The 20,413-nt window shown below is 39.1% G+C and overlaps 1 protein-coding gene across 15 annotated transcripts in view; it reads right to left on the minus strand.

The window, feature by feature from the left end:
* The window catches only part of AHI1 (Abelson helper integration site 1), a 222,774-nt gene that overhangs the window by 29,913 nt on the left and 172,448 nt on the right, over positions 1–20,413 (minus strand). For 13 of the 15 annotated variants that reach the window (XR_008625786.2, XR_004672188.3, XM_034962898.3 and 10 more), the window contains 2 exons: positions 9,310–9,472; positions 4,671–4,768 (listed from right to left, as the gene is read on the minus strand). Coding sequence is in view for 13 of the 15 variants with exons in the window: in XM_034962898.3 (XP_034818789.3) it covers positions 4,671–4,768; positions 9,310–9,472 (261 nt within the window). In the remaining 2 variants the exon portion in view is untranslated. Of the gene's footprint in view, positions 1–4,670; positions 4,769–9,309; positions 9,473–20,413 lie in introns of those variants that run through there. The other 2 variants (XM_063605007.1, XM_063605008.1) reach the window with 1 other exon arrangement.

A 20,413-nucleotide genomic window follows, 5' to 3' on the forward strand; every position in this document is an offset into this window, starting at 1 on the left:
ATGTTAACTCAAGGGTAATAGAAACATACTAAGGGGGGTGGGTCAGGTCACCTCAGTTTCAAAGGTTACCATGTTGCAGAGTCAGGGACATGAGAAAAATCACAAAGAGTAAAGACTGTATCTTTCATAGCATCACACAGTTTTTAATATAGACGAAAAGTATTGTTAGCTGTCACAGCAACCCTGTACACCAATGTTATAAATGCTTCCACTGCATTAAAGGTTTTTATGTTGTAAATTTAGACCTCAGGTTTGTGTTATGTTTGTGTTAACCTTATGTTTATGTTATGGACCTCATGTTTGTGTAACCCCCAAATTCATGTGTTAAAATCCTAACTCTCAACAAGATGGTTGTTAGGAGGTATTTGGGAGGTAATTAGGTCTTGAGGGCAGAGCCCTCATAAATGGTATTGGTGCTTTTATAATGAGAGACATAAAAAAGCTTGCTTCCTCTCTCTGCTCTCTGCCCAGTGAGGATAAGTGAGGTTGCAAACCAGGGAGGAGACTTTCACCAGACCCTGGATCTGCCAGCACATTGATCATGAACTTTCCAGCTTCCAGAAGTGTGAGAAAAAAATTTTGTTATTTAAGCCACCCAGTCTACATTTGTTACAGCAGACACAACTAAGACAAGCATTTTCCTAAATTCTTAAATCTGCTGCTGAATTACAAACAATGGGTAATATTACACTTGTAACATTTGCCCATAATCAAATTCCTGCCAATCCTCTTGACTGTATCCCTTACAGTCCTTACATTGTTGTAGGCAACCATCACCATATATCCTTGCTTATTTGAAACTGATGTTTTACCAAGAAACCATTTTTCTTTCAGTTCCTTACAGCACAGACTACTCATTCTCACATAGTTCATGGTTCTCTCATGAACCATGAGAGCCAGGAGTTAACAATGGCCTCCTCTTAGTTCCCTACTGCTGATTTTAGGGTATTGCAATGCCAAAGCACTTTTCCTTGGGTGCTCTGACACCTGGCTATTACATCTCCTGCTTATCTTTGCATCTGTAATCTGCAGACCTTGTGGTCATTCTAACACAATGGCTGTCAATATTGGCTGCACATTAAAATTACCTGGAAAGCTTTTGAAATCTGCTCTTGCCTACGTCCTATTTCACCAACTAAATGTATTTGAAGGGGTGGAGATTGTTATCCATATCTAGTTTTTTAACTGGTTTGGTGATTTCAATGTGAAGCCAAAGTTGAGACCTTTGTTCTAACCTAAGAATTAAGGATGTCAGCTCTTTGTTCATCAGTTTCCTCTTCATCCTAACTCTTGCTATCATCCTGGAATCTTAATGTTCAAGAGTACAACCTGTCCAACACTCTGGGTCCTAGTTCCTTGACCAGTTCAACTCTAATAACATGTTCCTCAATTTCACTTCAGCTTTTATACATACTTTATGAATTTATCATAACCTGAGCTGCTTGACATCTGAGATACTAAATAAGCAAAAGAGTTTATGGCCTTGAACTCTATAGTTCTAGCTTGGTGACTCCTTTTCCGTGTGACGCTATGCCTCTACCTGGGCCCCGGTAGCTTGCTGTAACCTTGTAGAGGAGAACGTGCTTTCTAACTCTGCCAATCTTCTGATTCTATGTCCTTTCCAACTGGATAATCCTCTATGGTGCATCACTCTGGTAATTCTTACCAATGCTATCAAGTCTCTTAACCTCTTGTGTTCCTTTCACATTCACAACTCCAATTATATATTAAACCAAATCTGCCTTCTCTACTGCTATGCCCTAGATGCTGAGAAGAGACTACTGAAGAAAAAAAAATCCAACTGTAGATTTATGCCACCTCCATTCTTATGGTATCCAAAAGAGCAGCTCCCAGAACTACTAAGAAATCTTTTTATAGGTCCTAAATGAGCCCCTATTTTCCTTACTCAGATGGTTATTATTCTTCTTGTGCTCCTATCTCACTCCTTTGTCACTCGCATTAGAAATGAACTTGCTTTTTGTTTTGGAGAACATAAAAATATCTTTAATTTCTAGACTTCAACCCTTTATTAACTTATCTGCATCCCTATCCACACTTACCTGTTTAGAGGGGCACTGCTCTAAGCTCCATCCTGTTGACATTTTTGGCCAGAGAATTCTTTGTTGAGGGGAGCTGTCCTCTGCATTCTAGGATACTGAGCAACATCCATGACCTCTGCCCACCAGTATTATCCCCCACCTTGTAGTTGAGAAAACAAAAACCATCTCCAAACATTGCTAAATGACTCCTGGAAGGCACAATCACTCTCACTTGAGAACCCTCTGCTTGGAGCAAGACTGATCTGTCAACCTGTCTTTCCAATAAAGTACTTCCTGCTTCCTCCAAGATCCACTGTGTCCTTGGTGTCCTTTATCTATCTTCAACCTGAACCTGTCTATTGGCTTTGTCTCCTTAATATATAATTTTACATCTGTCCATTATTTAAAAAATCATTCATGGACACCAGACCTCCCTTTAGCCACTGAGGAATCTTTTTTTATTCTTCAAAGTGAAACTTTGAGAATGGCTTCCATGAGAGTTCACATGCTGAGGCCTCATTCCACCTTTACTCTGCTCTTCAGTCCTTGCCACTCTATTGATACTGGTACAAAGCTACCAGGGTCCTCTTGATGACCAAATGCTTCGACAACCTAACTGCCTGGCTGTTTCCAACTGTACTCTTCTTGAACCTCTCTACCTCTTCTGGCTTCCAGGGCACTTTTTTTCTGTTTATTATTTTTTCTTTTTTTCCTTTTCCTTTATTCTTTCTTAATTTTCTCTTCCTTTGACTGTCCCTTAATACTAGTGTTTAATTAGGTTCTGTCCTTGGCCTTCTCCTCTTATAGCTCTATGACATACTTTCTGGGCTCTGCCTTCATTACAAGCTTCCACTTACTGATATAATAGAACTAACACACTAATTCTCATTTGATTTTGAAGCTCTACATTCTCTCAAATTCCAATCCTGCATTTCTGGCTCCCAGTGAATATTTCTATCTGGGAGCACTACAGATACTACTAACAAATTAAGATATCTAAAATTGAGCTTATCATATCTTACTCTGCAAGGAATGGTGATTCCTTTTCCCTGTCTTCCCAAATCTTTCTTATTTATTTCATTACTTCTATGGCACCACTATTTATTCAGTTGTCTAAGACCCTTAGCAAAATCCTAGATTCCAACTTCACTAATAAAATCCAATCAATCATAAAATCCTGTCAATTACAGCTTATGTCCCCTGACCTCCATCCCCACTAGTTCAGGTTTTTGTATTTTATTTCCATGGATTCCTAATTTCCTTGTGCTAGGTCCTTAGCTACCTCAAATTCAGCAACTATTCTGCTGCACTAGAATGACCTTTCTAACATGCAAATCTGTTCATGTCATTCCCTGAATTACGTCCTTCAGGGGATCCCCTTCATCAGGAGTATAAAATTTAAGTGTTTTAGCAGAGTATGCTACGCTCTTCTGTGGCCTGGTTCCTGATTTCTCCTGTCCTTCTCTCTATTAGAACTTATGCCCAGACATAATCATACCATCCCATAACTTACTCACGTTATTCCCTCTGCTGGAAAGTTTTTTCTAACTTCACTGACCTAACACATATTTTTGCATCCTAGATGCCTCAGGTCAAGTATTTCCTCCTTGGGAACTCTTCATGGACTCCCCCAGGGTATACTTAAGAGGCTTTCTTTGTATGTGTTCCCAATATGCTGTGTACATATCTGCATTATAGTTTCTACCAGAGTCTACTGGACTTGCTTGCTTGCAGGTGTGTGCACCAGCCTGTAAGCAACTTAAGGGCAAGTGCCTTGCCTACTCCTGAAACTCCTGTTTCAGTGGGGATTAATAGAGCGCATGGATGAAGGCATTCAATAAAACATGCTGACTGACTGAACGATATACGTCAGGTTCAACTGTCAAAAAACTTTATTTTGACACTGTAATGATATGTACATGAAATGTATTTGTAAAAAAAATCTATGTTGGTTCATGGAATCAAGAAGCAGTGAGGTTATTCAGTGTAAGGGAAGAGCTAATTTAATATAATAAAACAAGTTTAGTAAGCAATATACATGATAGTACAGTGCTTATTAAACCTTTCTACCAAAGTACTGCTAACATCAGAAGAATACTGATTAATATCCCTGAAGGGTCTGATGACACAGACTAAAATACATGACATTACTCTGGCTACTCTGGCTGAATACATCCACATTCATTTTAACGTAAAAACATTTTAAATTATTTGCAAGTAAAAGGAATGCTCCAGAAAGACAGAACTTCTTAATTTTGTGAACTCCAGTGAGCTCTAGCATAAATGTTTACCTCTCAGGTGGGGCTGATGACACTGTCAGTATCACAGTTAAAGAAATAAGTGCAGAGTAGAAACAGCACACCTAAAGCCACAAGTTCTACTTTGGGTCCTTGTCCCATCACTTAGGCTGTGACTTGGAGTCTACTTTAACCTCTCTGGGCCTCCTCAGTTTCCTTATCTGGAAAATGGCTATAATGTTTGCCTTATGTGTTTCATAATGATGTTTGTACCAAGACATAAAAAATAATGTGAACAATGAAGGATAATAAGCATAAAAAATAAAGTAATATTTTATCCAGAGAGAGTGAAAATCAAAGTACATATGCAATACGTATGCTTAAAAACATTTACCTTTTGAGGAGCTGGAGATTTTTCTATTTTAGTTTTTTCCTCAGGGCTTAAAGGAGGGGATCGCTCCTTTATCTCAGGAGGCAGTTCTTGATACAGTGCTGAAATTGGAAAAAGGAATTCATGTAATCAAATTGAGGAGCACTGCTCCATGGGGGAAAAACAACGATGGTAGGGGCAAATATGAAATTAAAGAAATCGATATTCAATTCCTTGGTGTACCAATAAGATACCTAAAACTTACTTGTTACGGCAATTTGCAATTTTACTCATTAGTTATCAAAAGAACTATGATTGGAAAATTTTAATCATCTGGATTTCAGAAATGCATAAGGTGTCATTTTCACTTATTATCTGGTCAGACAGATGCTTATTTTATTTTATCTCAATACACATTTACCAGGGACCTGCTAAATGCCAGGATATCTGCTAGGAACTGTTGGAGAACATATGGAGATCATCAAAAGATAGTCTTCATTAGCAAGGAGCTTACAGTCTGGTCAGAGAAAGACATGTTTACAAGTAACCATAAAATAAATGTGACATTATTTGAAAGTGAAATAATTACAAAGACAAACTCTGATGTGGGGATGGAAAATGCTTAATGGAAGAAGTGGTAGGTGTATCAGACTCTGAAGACTAGGTAGGATTTTACCAGTCAGAGGTACGCAGAAAAACTAATTTGGGGGCAGGGCGCGGTAGCTCATGCCGACACTTTGGGAGGCCGAGGTGGGCAGATCCCTTGAGGCCAAGAGTTTGAGACCAGCCTGGCCAATATGGTGAAACCCCATCCCTACCCAAAAATATAATAATTAGCTGGGCATGGTGGCATGCACCTGTAGTCCCAGCTTTGGGAGGCTGAGGCATGGGAATTGTTTGAACCTGAGAGGTGGAGGTTGCAGTGAGCCAAGACAGCGTCACTGCACTCCAGCCTGGGAGACAGGGCGAGACTCTGTCTCAAAAAAAAGGAAATGATAATTTGGGAAGACGATATGAAATCAATAAGCATGGAGTTAGGACTATATATGATATTGAATCTATATACAGTGTTGAATTTAAGATTCTTATAATCCAATATTCTATATAATCTATTGAATCTACATAGGGTATTGAATCTAAAGAGCTATGTGCAAATTTTAAAGGGTTAAAACAAAAATATATTTTGGTTAAGAACATCTCTGAACTGAAAGAAATTGCTGAAATATACTTGATCAAAATTGTACAACTAAGATTATGAGATATACTAATTGTCTTTGTACGTGGAGTGATTTTATTATTGGGTTTATCTCATATTTTAAGGGTGTTAGATGTGATGGGGGAAGCTGATCATGTTGTTCTTTTCAGTGCCTTAAGATACAAAGAGAGTAAGTTCCTTGTAACAGTGGGAGTACGAACTTCTTTTATTGTGTTGTTCTCTTAGAGGACAGGCTCTCTTAGAGTATCTGCTTATATACTTCCTTAGATTCTGCTCTTATACTCCCTTAGATAATTCACTTTGCATAGTTGGCTTCAGATAAAGATCAAGGACAATTCTTCCTACTATTTTTAGACTAGAATATGCTACTGACAGTCATTTTTTTCTCTAATGTTAAAACTGGGCAATTGAGTTTTTTGTTAAATTCAGGTAAAAAAAGGATAAAAGGGAAAGGGAAATAACCCCTAATGAAGTATGAGAGTTCAATCATTACAGTTGCAGATTTTTCTAAGTTTTTTTTGTTTGTTTGTTCTGGTCTATACAAGGCTTTTTAAAGCAGTGACTGATGCCAAAAGAAAACATAAATTATTCTGGGATACAATAAGGAATTATGGCAGTTGAAAGATGGTCATCATTGAGACAAAGAATTTATTTCTGTATGTAGCCATCAACTCATCACTGCAATATGCTTCAGAGGTCTGGCTTTGATCATCATGGAAGAAGAACAAATTTTATTAGCTTTTAAAAAAAATTTATCTTTTGTGGAGATGGAGTCTTGTTATATTGCCCAGGCTGGTCTCAAACTCTTGGCGTCAAGTGATCCTCCCTCTTCAGCCTCCTGAAGTGTTGGGATTACAGGTATGAGCTGCTGCATCTGGCCTCATTAGCTTTTTAATTCACTGTAGCTCAAATATCTATAGCTCTCAAGATCTGCAAGCCTAAGAGGTTATTTTTGTAAACTAGATTCTCAAATTAAAGCACTTAATCCCACCCTGCCTAGAGATACACAAGTGAGAAAATTTAAAAAATATTTCCATTTGTACATGAAAAGAGTAATGGATTGTAATATTTCGTTAAAATGAGGCATACTCCAGAGTGACTACCATTGTGCCAGCAGCTCTTGATTTAAAAAGCTTGATTTAAACAGAAGCTACTCCTGTTTAACCTCAGCTGTTGACCCTGTGGGAGACCCAACGATGAGAAGAAGGAACTTGGCTATTTTAGATGATCTGGAAGTTAGAAGTGCTGAGCTTATGGAACTTATATGCTGTCTTATACCTACATGGGAATTAACTTGCCCTAAAATTTCTTCCTTTCATATGGCCTTATGTTTTTTCCATTACACAACCTCTTCTAAACACAAAAATATACCTCTAACAGAGTTTAAGAGTTATGTGTCAAAATCAGCTGGGCATGGTAGCATGCGCCTGTAGTTCCAGCTACTCAGGAGGCTGAGATGGGAGGACTGCTTGAGCCCGGGAGGTCAAGGCTGCAGTGAGCCGTGACTGCATCACTGCACTCTAGCCTGGGTGACAAAGTGAGGCCCTGTCTCAGAAAAAGAAAGAAAGAAAGAAAAAAAAAAAGTTATATGTCATTCACTACTTACAAGAAGGTAACTAAAACAGCTACACAGAAGACATTAAGAATTTTATGAGAGTGAGAAGTGGTACAATTTTTGAGACACATAGAACTTTTTAGGGGAGGAGTCTGCTGACTGTGGCAGATAAACTGAAGAAGGGAGCTGCAATGGGACTTAGGGCACTTGAGAGACTGGGGAGGGGAGCAATGGGAAGGACCTGGCTGAAGACAAGGTCGTGGGAAGGTGCCAAAGACAGATAATTTTATCTAGGCTTAGCCCAGCATCCGGTAATCACGAAGGAAATTCTTCCATTCCTTCATCTCTTTGGCTGTCAAAATTGAAAACTTAAGTTAGAATCAATAATATTTTTGTTTAGTCATAGTTTTGGGTTAAACAGTTTCATGGACTAGCCTGAAAACCAATTTATAATAATTATTTCTTTGCAGAAACAAAAGACTTAAATATTCAAAACACAGATTGTTCTCAATTTCAAGGCTGCCTATACTACAATTTTTTTTTTCTTTTTTTTGAGACAGTTTTGCTCTGTTGCTGGGCTGGAGTGCAGTGGCATGATCTTGGCTCACTGCAACCTCTGCCTCCCGGGTTCACGCGATTCTCCCGCCTCAGCCTCCCAAGTAGCTGGGATAGGTGCCCACCACCACGCCTGGCTCATTTTTTGTATTGTTAGTAGAGACAAGGTTTTGCCATGTTGGCCAGGCTGGTCTCGAACTCCTGACCTAAAGTGATCTGCCTGCCTCGGCCTCCCAAAGTGCTGGGATTACAGGCGTGAGCCACAGTGCCTGGCCCGCCTATACTACATTTTGAATCAGAATCAGAATTTTTGTGCTTACAGAAGAAAAGCTTACAGATAATATCATTTAATTCCTTCATTTTACAGAAGGTAACTGGGGCGTATGAGTGTAAGATGTTGAGCTGAGGTTAGAAGTCAGTTTTCCTGACCCCTGAGTGTTGTGCTTTTCCTAGCATGCTATCAAGTTAATTGTGGATAGAATGCATTCTTCTCAAGAAGCACTACTGTACTTCTCCCCTTTAATGACAGTTTTAAGTTATTATTATTTTTGTTTTCAGGCTCTCTGCGTTAGTTCTGTTTTCACCTCTCAAGGCCTAGTGGTGAATCTACAGCTTTCAGAAACTCATATTTAGATTTTCTTCCCTAGCTCTTTTTTTTTTTTCATTTTTAAGCTATTATTTATTGAACAAAAACCATTATTAAAACACGAAGTAGAAATTAAAATACAAGAAAGGTTCATACAGTCTTGTCACATCACATGGTAAGTTCTAGGCTTTGTCAACACGTGCACATAACTTTTAAATAATTGTCATTTATCAACTTTGTGCTTACATATTTTCAGCTCTAGCTCATTTTTTCCCCCATAAATGAGGGCTAAATTTACTTGAGAATGAAACAACTTATTGTAGTTTTGTTTTCACAGGTAACCAGATAGGACTGAGGTATACAAAGTAAAAGAATGCAGTTGGGGAACTAGAAGCTCTTAAGATGCCAGTCAGCTGAGGAGTCACTGTGGCTAGAGAAGAACTGACAGAACTGTGCATGAGGCAGGTGGCAGGGTCAAATGAGTTGAATAAGAAAGCTGGTAGCTAGAGGGGCAGGGTCCCCGAGGGTAAGAAGTCCATGAAACAAACATTCCAATCTCAGAATGGAGCAGCTTCTAATGTACTAGTGCCTCCTCTTTTTATTTTTTTACATCATGAGAATGAAAAACAATACCCATTGGTAAACATATGCAAAGGTTACAAAGACAGTAAATTAAAGACTAGAAAATGATAAAATCTTGGACTATCAGTTATACCATACTAGTAAACCAGGAAGGGAGCATAAAACTTACTTTCACTAGCCACATGATTAGCTGGAAAATAACCTTCCTGTCCCTTTCCTATGCTGCCATACCACCAGTCTTCATTATCTTTGAAAAACACTCGGATAATGTCTCCGCGATGGATGGTTAGTTCATCTGATCGATTCGCTGTGTAGTCATAAAGAGCCACTACCTAAGAGAGAGATAAGACCACCACAGCTTTATCACAACTGTACCACAGAGAAAACCCCCAACATTCACTTCCTCTTGCAGAAGAGCAGCTGAAACCAAAGCAGTACTTTGGTAAGTGTGAGGCTGTCTCAAGGTTTGCTAATGGGATGAGGGGTGGTGGGAACACAGCAGGAGAAGCAAGATAAAAGACTGTGGGATTGAGAAATGGTTACGAGCATTCAATACACTAAGATTAGCTTCAAAATAGCAGATGTTAATTTTTTTAAAGTAAATTACTTGTGAAGCAAATAAAAAAAAGCTCACACACCATTTACTTTTTTAGAATTGTTTTATACTACCTTTATGTCTCATTCTCTGTGCTAAGCAGATGCATCTGAAAAAAATTCTTCAGGTCTACAGTTTTACAAAAAGGAAAAACTCAATGGAACAATCTGATTGTATTGCTTGGTTTACTGTTAATGTCTTTTTTTGAGATAAATTTCTCTACACACATACATATTTTTTGATGTTTTATATCAACAACTTAAGCCTTCTATCTTTAAAAAGTATCCATATAAGTTTTTACTTGATATGAATTTAAGAGGAAAGCCTTTTCATGAGAATCCTCTTCTTTGTGTTACAATAATCATTATATTTGACTTCCTCTTCTTTTGAAGACCCAAGTCAAAATGATATGGCAGTGGCTGCACAGGCATTTAAAAATCCTTGGCTGGGCATGGTGGCTCATGCCTGTAATCTCAGCACTTTGGGAGGCCGAGGCAGGAGGACTGCTTGAAGCCAAGAGTTAGAGATCAACCTGAGCAACAAAGCCAGACCTCCATCTCTATATAAAAAAACAAAAAAAAATTAGTTGGCTGTGGTAGTGTGTGCCTGCAGTCCTAGCACTCAGGAGGCTGAGGTGGGAGGATCACTTGAGCCCCAGGGTTTGGAGGCTGCAGTGAGCTATGACTGCACCACTACACTTCAGCCTGGGTGACGCAGGAAGACCTTGTCTCTAAAAAAAAAAGAAGAAGAAAAAAATCCCTTATAGTAGTTAAAGGCAGGAAGACCTCAATTCATTTTAGATTTAGATCTGATACACTGTATAAAGTAGGACATAATAACATCTATACTAAATAATACATTTATGCTGTTTTCCCCTCTACTTAAACAGTATCTGAAAATGTATAGGTTATACAACTACATATGTAATGGAAAATTACATATATAGTGTGTGTGTGTGTATATATATATTTACTTATAGCATGTCTCAGTGTGCACAGCACGTGAGAGTCCAGGGAAGAGAAACCTAAGAGTCCCATGTGGTGGGAACCCGGCATTAGACGTGAGAGCTGAGATAGAAGGTTAGGAGAAGCTGAGGCTCATGGAGTAAGCAGGGCTCAGATCATGCATGTTGAAAAAGTTCAGACTCAATAATATGGCCAATGGAAAGGCACAGAAAGGTTTTAACCAGAGGATTCCATTACAGTTCACATAACTGTTTCTGATACCTTTTAATCCATTTAACAATATTTACTAACACATCAGGCAATTCTAACGAATGAGTTTTGACTTAACTGCTGTCACCATATAAGGGCAGTAATGATAATTTAATTCAACTGGCTCAAATGCAATGCCTATTGTACAGCTTAGCATAGTATCTAATTTACAACATGCGATGCAGGGTGTTATTTAAGGTTTACAAGTTACAAGTTTTTTTTTTTTGAGATGGAGTCTGGCTCTGTCGCCCAGGCTGGAGTGCACTGGTGTGATCTACGCTCACTGCAACCTCCGCCACCCAGGTTCAAGCGATTCTCCTGCCTCATCCTCCCGAGTAGTTGGGATTACAGGCGCCCACCACTGCGCCTGGCTAATTTTTGTATTTTTAGTAGAGACGGGGTTTCTCCATGTTGGTCAGGTTGGTTTCGAACTCCTGACCTCAGGTGATCCGCTCGCCTTGGCCTCCCAAAGTGCTGGGATTACAGGCGTGAGCCACTGCGTCCGGCCACAAGTTATAATTTTAGTATACTGATGTTAAGTCACTTACATACAAGCGGAACTTTAACTTTTCTCTTTGTTCTCCAAATTTCTCTTTCAGTCTCTTACCTGGTACTATCATAGGAGAGGAAAGCTAATTAAAATGTGCTGAGTGCTCACCATGTTCTGGATACCATGCTAGCTGTTTAGGTGTTATTCTGCTTAATCCTTATGACAACTTGGTCAGGCCATGTATCCTTATTTCCATTTTACAAAAGAGGTATTTGATGTCCAGAGAAATTTAGGAACTTCTCTAAAGTCAAGTAAACTAGTAAGTGATAGAATCAAGACTTAAACCCAGTCTCAATCTCTTTCCTTCCTTCCCTTCTTTCTTTCTTTTCCCCTAGTTCCAGGAAACTCTGTGATGGTTTGTTCCTGTTGTTCCTTATCCTGGGTGTGGTACAAAACACAACTTTAATGAGTCTCATGCAAAGATGAGATTAATGTATGCTTATTTGTCTGGAGCCCTAGGTGGCTGCTGGGAAGGATTCAGCTTAGGCAACAGAATCACTTACGAAATCCTACATCAGGCTGTGTCACTGTGTGAACCTCGGAAAGTCTGAAGCTTATCAAGTGAAGTCTGAAAAATTTTCCTGAATTTTACACACAGGGGTGTCTTGATAAAAGAATCCCTTCAGAGGCACAGGGGTCCAAAAAGCCTATGAGAGCCCACATTACACCTTTTCTATTACAGTACCTACTGATTATTCTCTTACAGAACCAAATACACACATCAATTTTGCATGGCCCACTAGTACCTGTAAACATGTTCTGCATTCTGTGACTGCTATGGACTGAATTGCGTCACTCAAAATTCATAGGTTGAAGTCCTAGCTCCCAATGTGAATGTATTTGAAGACATGGCCTTTACGGAGGTAATTCATGTTAAATGAAATCATAGGGGTGGGGCCTGGATTAACAGGACTGGCACTTTTATAAGAGGAAGATACAGTGAGAAAGTGGCCATCTGCAAGCCAACAGGAGAGGCAGTAGGAGAAACCGACTGTGCTAGCACCTTGATCTTGGTCTTCTAGCCTCCAGAATTGTGAGAAAATAAATTTCTTCTTCTTCTTCTTTTTTAAAAAAAATTATTTCAATAGCTTTAGGGGTACAAGTGGTTTCTGGTTACATGGATGAATTGTACAGTGGTGAAGTCTGGGCTTTCAGTGTACCTGTCATGTAAATAGTATACACTGTACCCCACAGGTAATTTTTTTTTTTTTGAGACAGAGTCTTGCTCTCTTGCCCAGGCTGGAGTGCAGTGGCGCCATCTCGGCTCACTGCAACCTCTGCCTCCCGGGTTCAAGCTATTCTCCTGCCTTGGCCTCCCGAGTAGCTGGGATTACAGGCACCCGCCACCATGCTCAGCCAATTTTTGTATTTGAGGTAGAGATGGGGTTTCACCACGTTGGCCAGGCTGGTCTCAAACTCCTGACCTCAGGTGATCCGCCTGCCTTGGCCTCCCAAAGTGCTGGGATTACAGACGTGAACCACTGCACCTGGCCCCCGACAGGTAATTTTTCATTCTTCATCCCTCTCCCACCCTCCTTCCACTCTTCTGACTCTCCAATGTCCATTATACCTCTCTGTATGCCTTTGTGTAGCTTAGCTCCTACTTTTAAGTGAGAACACGTAGTATTTGGTTTTTTTGTTCGTGAGTTACTTCACTTAGGATAATGGTCCCATTCCCATACAGGTTGCTGCAAAACACATTATTTCATACTTTTTAAAATGGATGAGTAGCAGTCGACATACATATACATATCACACTGAGAAAATAAATTTCTGCAAAACCACCCAGTCTGTGGTATTTTGTTAGGGCAGCCCTAGCAGGCTAGTACACTTTTAAACCTGATGGTGTCAGATGAACCACTTACTACCACCCCAGCCTAAAACTACAAATGTGTAATGCCTCACTTGTATCCATTTCAGGTCCTCAGCAACTTACAGAACCGTTTTCCACACTATTAAGCTGTCATCTCTGGATGTAGAAATGTCTTTGTCATAAAACTCTACAACCAGCATCCTTGGGAGGGTGATGACTGGTGAGGCTACGTTCTCTAAAGCAAAGAAATTGGAGCATGTCATCGTAATACCATTGTTGACATTCAAGTACACGCAGACCTCATTTTATTGTATTTCACAGTGTGGTGTTATAATATGTATTATGTTTCTGTTTGCAGGTCCTGGTTCATAACTCCCATATCCCTTGTTACAGTTTTTTGGTTTAATGGTGGGTGTGTTAGGCCTTAGGGGCAGGCCTCAGAAAACAGAATGTCTCTGATCTCCTTCTGCTCTCCTTTTACCTGCCCCAAGGTAGGGCTCTAATCACCACCCCCTACCTTTCTGACTGTAGGTCTTATGAGCAATCAGAGGGTCCTTCCCCCCTCTACCCTGGAGGAAGGAATGCTGATGTCACGGAGCTTCCACAAAAACCTAAGAGGACTGGGTTAGCAGAGCTTCCAAATAGCTGAACAAATGGAGGTTCCAGGAGAGTCATGCCCCAGGGAGGTCACAGAAGCTTCCCCTCCTTCCTTCATAGGTCGCTCTACGTATCTCTTCATCTGTTTCCTTTGTAACATGCCTTGTAATAAATCAGTAAATATAAGTAAGTGTTTCCCTGAGTTCCATGAGTTACTCCAGCAAATTAAGTGAACTGGAAGAGGGGGTTGTGGGAACCCCAACTTGAAGCCGGTTGGTCAAAAGTTCTGGAAGCCTGTACTTGTGAATGGTGCCTGGGGTGGGGGGCAGTCTTGGGGACTGAGCCCTCAACCTGTGGGATCTGACACTGTCTTCAAGTAGAGGGTACTAGAATTGAATTGGAGTACATCTAGCTGCTCATGGAAGTCTTCTGTGTTAATTGTGGTGTGAGAACACAGTGAAAACATGTTTGGAAAGTTTTTCCCAAACATGTAGATACTGCATTTTTTTTGCCGACTGAAGGTTTGTGGCAACCCTGCATTGAGCAAGTCTATCAAGGCCATTTTTTTCCAACAGCATGTGCTTACTTGTGTCTGTGTGTCATATTCTGGTAATTCTTACAACAGTTCAAATTTTTCCTTTATTATTATATCTGTTATGGTGATCTATGATAGGTAATCTTTGATGCTACCAATGTAATTCTTTTGGGGTGCCATAAACCATAGCCATAGAAGACAATAACTTAATTGATAAATGTTGTGTATGTTTTGATTGCTTCACCAACCAACCTCCACCCTCTTACCCCCTACCACCAGGTCTCTCTCCCCTTCTCCTTGGGCTTCCTATTCCCTGAGATATAATGGTATTGAAATTAGGCCAATTAATAACTCTATAATGGCCCCTAAGTGTTCAAACGAAAAAAGAGTTGCAAGTCCTTCATTTTAAATAAAAAACTAGAAATGATTAAGTTTAGTGAGGAAGGGATGTAGAAAGCTGATAGAAGCAAAAAACTGGCATTTTGTGCCAAACAGTCAAGTTATGAATACAAAGGAAAAGTTCTTGAAGGAAATTAAAAGTGCTACTCCAGTGAACACATGAATGATAAGAAAGCAAAACAGCCTTATTGCTGATATGGAAGTTTTAGTGGTCTGGATAGAAGATCAAACAAGCCACAACATTCTCTTAAGCCAAAGTCCAATTCAGAGCAAAGCCTTAACTCTCTTCAATTCTATGAAGGCTGAGAAAGGTGAGGAAGCTACAGAAGAAAAGTTGGAAGCTAGCAGAGGTTGCTTCATGAAGTGTGAAGAAAGAAGCCATCTCCGTAACATAAAAGTGCAAGGTGAAGCTGCAAGTGCTGAGGTACAAGCTGCAGCAAGTTATCCAGCTCTAGGTAAGATCACTAATGAAGGTGGCTATACTAAAGAATAGATTTTCTCAATGGAGATTTAAACAGACTTATATTGGAAGAAGATGCCATCTATGACTTTCATAGCTAGAGAGGAGAAGTCAATGACTGGCTTAAAAGCTTCAAAGAACAGGCTGACTCTCCTGTTAGGAACTAATACAGCTGGTGACTTCAAGTTGAAGCCAGTGTTCATTTGCCATTTCAAAAATCCCAGAGCCCTTAAGAATTATGTGAAATCTACTCTGTCTCTCCTCTATAAATGGAAGAACAAATCTAGATGATAGCCCATCCATCTACAGCACAGTTTAATGAAGATTTTAAGCCCTACTGCTTTGTGACCTTCTGCTCAGAAAAAAAGATTCCTTTCAAAATATTACTTCTCACTGGTCTACCAAAGAGCTCTGATGGAGATGCACAAGGAGATAAATGTTATTTTCATGCCAGCTACCACAACAACCATTCTGCAGCCCATGGATCAAGGAGTAGTTTTGACTTTCAGGTTTTGTTATTTAAGAAATGTATTTCTTAAGTCCATAGCTGACATAGACAGTGATTCCTCTGATGAATACGAGCAAGTAAGTTGAAAACCTTCTGGAAAGGATGCACTATTCTAGATGACATTAAGAAGATTTGTGATTCATAGGAGGACATCCAATTGTCAACATTAACAGGGGTGTGGAAGGTTTATTCTGACCCTCATGGATGACTCTGAGGGTTTTAAGACTTCAGTGGAGGAAGTAACTGGAGATTTGGTGGAAACAGCAAGAAAACTAGAATTAGAAGTGGAGCCTGAACACGTGATTGAATTGCTGCAATCTCATGATAAAACCAATGGATAAAGAGTTCTTTCTTATGGATGAACAAAGAAAGTGGTTTCTTCAGATGGAATCTACTCGTCGTGAAGATGCTGTGACTCTTGCTGAAATAACAGAGGATTTAGAATATCACATAAATTTAGTTGATAAAGCAGCAGCAGGGTTTGAGAGTACTGAATCCAATTCTCAAAGTTTTACTTTGGGTAAAATGCTATCAGACAGCACTACATGCTACAGAGAAATCTTTTGTGAAAAGAAGAGTCAATCGATGTGGCAAATTTCATTTTTGTCTAATTTTAAGAAATTGCCACAGTCACCACAACCTTCAGCAACCACCAGTCTGGTCAGTCAGCTGCCATCAACACTGAGGCAAGACCTGCCTCCAGTAAAAAGATGACTTGCTGAAGGCTGAGATGATCATTGGTATTTTTTAGCAATCAAGTATTTTTTTCATTAACGTATGTACACTGATCATTTAGACATGGTGCTACTACATACTTAATAGACTACAGTAAACATAGTTTTCTATGTACTGAGAAACCCCCAAATTTGTGTGGCTTGTTTCACTGTGATATTCACCTTATTGCAGTGGTCTGGAACCAAACCGGCAATATCTTCAAGGTATGACTGTACAGAATTGCTACGCAATGAGGAATCAGGGTGGTTTCACATGCTATCATCTGTCCACATGCCGGCAGCCGAATCTAACCATTCAGTTAGGATTATTCCCTTAACACACTGAAGGACAAAAACAACGTGGCTCACGGGAATCTGCTTGTATTTCAGCGTTTTTATCCAATGTGCTGTGAACTTCTCATATGAAGATCACTTACTGTCTTCTGATCATCATATTGTATGTAGTAAACTTCTTTGCTTGTGTTAATTTGGCAGTGGATTGTGAGTAAATCATAACTTCCCTATGTCCAATTAGATTTTATTATTTCAATATTTTATAATAAATTAAAGTTCTATAAAGCAGTTAGGTGGCACAGTCCTATCCAGAGGTTTGTTCTGAAGTAACAGTCTATTTTCTCCTTGTTCAGTCAGACATCACTATAGAAATATCTTTCTTCACCATTCTTTTGATGAGTGTCTTTTATAACATACCATTTCTTGCACCCTGTGGTTTGGCATGTAGGAGAATATCTTCAGCAATATGACTCAAATCTTGAGCTGACAGAGTAATTAAGAAATCTTTCTGTGACAGAAGTTTAAAGACACGAGCTAATATGTCCATCTTGGTAATGACAGGACTAGAAAAAGAGATGTTTCACAAAATCCACGTGGTCAAATTTTGACCACTGTTCACATATTTGAAATAGAGTTCTTTTTCTCAAAGCTTGAGGGGTTGCTTGGGCATAATCATGGTCTCAGTGTCACTGGATTGGCAAGTTTTGTTTTTTTGACACACTATTTTCAGTCTTCTCCAGCACTGCTGGAAACACCATTTCTTGATTTAGGCAGAGTCTGCCAGGCTGTTGTAAGACATTAGGGGAATTCCTTTCTGTATTATCTTTCAAGGGATTAAATATTATTATAGTGGTCTCTGAAGAATTCTCAGTGACGTCTGGTCAATGAAACCAGTGTACTGAGGGAACACCAACCAGCAGAGTTCAGCAGCATAGCTGTTCCTTACAGTTTTATCCACAATGCAATCCAATAATTGATGTTCGTAATACCTCCAAGTCATTCGACAAGCTAAGCACTGAATAAATTCACACGCTTGAGCACTTTTTCCTTCAGCCCTACTTCAATTGGGCCCATAATCATTTGGGAACTTCTCTGTGCCAGTCTAATAAGGCAATGTGGCATCTGGATCCCACCACCTTCTTTATGCTTTCTCCTTGACTAACCTGATTTCAGATTCCGGGCTTCCAGAACTGTGAGTGAATAAATGTCTTAGGTTTTAAGCCACCAAGTTTGTGGTAGTTTGCTACAACAGCCCTAGGAAACTAATAGACACGATTTTTACTTTGGTGAGTGCTGGATTTTCTTCTATTTCTTTAAAGAGTGTTGGACCTTGGTCTGGCATGCAATTACTTGATATCCGTTTTCAGGTTTAGGTTTTTTTTTTTTTTTTTCAGACGGAGTCTCACTCTGTCACCCAGGCTGGAGTGCAGTGGTGCAGTCTTGGCTCACTGCAACCTCCGTCTCCCGGGTTCAAGCGATTTTCCTGCCTCAGCCTCCTGAGTAGCTGGGATTACAGGCGTGCGCCACTATGCCCAGCTAATTTTTGTATTTTTAGTAGAGATGGGGTTTCACCACATTGGTCAGGCTGGTCTCGATCTCCTGACCTCGTGATCTGCCTGCCTCGGCTTCCAAAGTGTTGGGATTACAGGCGTAAGCCACCGCTCCTGGCCCAGGTTTAGGTTTTGATAGAGCATATTCAGAGAAGACTTTACTCTAGGGCTAAATTAACCCCACTATCAAGGTGTGACCTTCCTGATGATTCTACCTGATGCCCCAGGTATACTGAATATTGAATAAAAATTACAAGCCATTGGACTAAGCTCCTGAACTAGGCCCCAACAGACCAGACTAACAATCAAAATGAAGTCACTCGTGCTGAAGTTCTATGTCATCAAACCAAAACTAACTTGTTAATTCACCTTCCAAGAAATTGGGAGAGAAAGAGAGCCAATTTCCCAAACAGGCCAGTTTAAATTTCCAACCAGTATGGTAATGAAGCTCCCTCTGTTTTAATCTTGACAACAAAAAGTAACCTGAAGTTAACCAGTTATTTTTCTGTTATTCTGTTTTCCTTTTCCTGATATACAAGGAAAGGAACTTTAAAAAACCAATCTGCTCTTTATTCTTTGTTTCTCCCCCCATTCCTTCTCTGTCTATAAAACCAACTTCTTTTGCTCAGCTCACTGGAACATATATTCTATTTTATGGAATGAAATGCTGCCCCATTCTGGCAAATAAGCCAATTAAGATCTTTAAATGTATTATAATTTTGTCTTCTGACAGAAGGTTTATCATTCTGGCTATCAGAAATGCGAATTTTTGCCATCCTGTTGTTGTGTCTTCTACTCTCTGATGGTCCTTTTCTTACGAAGTTTTGCTCCACACATGTGCAGATCAGCACTCAGCCAAAGACTTCAGGGTACTCCTTAGGATTACTGGTACAATTATTACCATTTAATATAGAGCCAAATATAAAGTAATATTTTAGTAATTATTTAAAAAGTGAAATAAAATACGCTTTAAGAAAGTCTCATTTCTCAATAATGTCAAAGATAAAAAATATTTGTAGAAAACCAAATTTAACAATAAATCCTGAATTGTACAGAAGCACATTATTAAATATTCAAATGCTTCCTTTACTAATAGTGACACTAGGACTATATTTTATTTCATAAGAGGAATAAAGAAACATATAGCCTTATTTCTAGCATCATGTGGTAGAAACATACAGTCCCTTACCATTATATCCAGGGACAACCCTAAAGATATTTATAAAAAAGAAATCAAGGTCCTATTATTTTTAACTGATCTTATCTGGATAATAATAGATTAAGAAAACAGAGATAAAGAAAGTAAATAATTGCACACAGTTTATTGCCTCTGTATCAGATAAATGATCTGTTCCTATCTTGCTGTATAATGCAACGATAAGTGAAACTGAAACACTTCAAACAAGCATTTGAAAGCATTTAATTCCAAATATCTTCTGATAAAATAATGACTAAAGGTGTTGGAAAGAATACCAAACTAGAAATCAAGAGAATGAGTTTCCAGTCCTGTGTAGGCCTCCAAGGTTTAAGTACTCAGATTATATATCTGTAAAATAAGAGGTCTAGACAAGATGATATGTGGTATACCTTCCAGCTTTAAAATTTTACCAAACTAAGTACTCAATTATATCAAAAGAACAGCATTCATAGATTTTAAGGTAAATTGAAAATATTAATTTATTGGATAACATCATAGCTTTATTGTTTGTGATCACACATTAACTGAAAAAGCTTTTGTCTGATTGCTGCAATAATATATAGGAAAAGCCTCTTAGTAATATTAGACAACAATAATGATAAAGCATTTCCTCTGAATTCACCATTTGGAAATACTTTTCTTATTCTTTGACAAATAGGGATGACTTTCCAAGTTAGACTGAACTTGACCTTTGGGCTTCAAAAATAAAGCTACTTTACATGTGAAAGCTCATTTTTATATGATGGTGATATCATCTGAATGTTTGTGCCCCTCAAATTCATATGTTGAAACTTAATCATCGATGTGATGATGGGGCCTTTGGGAGGTGATTAGGTCATGAAGGCAG

The sequence above is a fragment of the Pan paniscus genome, chromosome 5, assembly GCF_029289425.2.
Source record: "Pan paniscus chromosome 5, NHGRI_mPanPan1-v2.0_pri, whole genome shotgun sequence".
NCBI classification, from domain to species: Eukaryota; Metazoa; Chordata; class Mammalia; order Primates; family Hominidae; genus Pan; species Pan paniscus.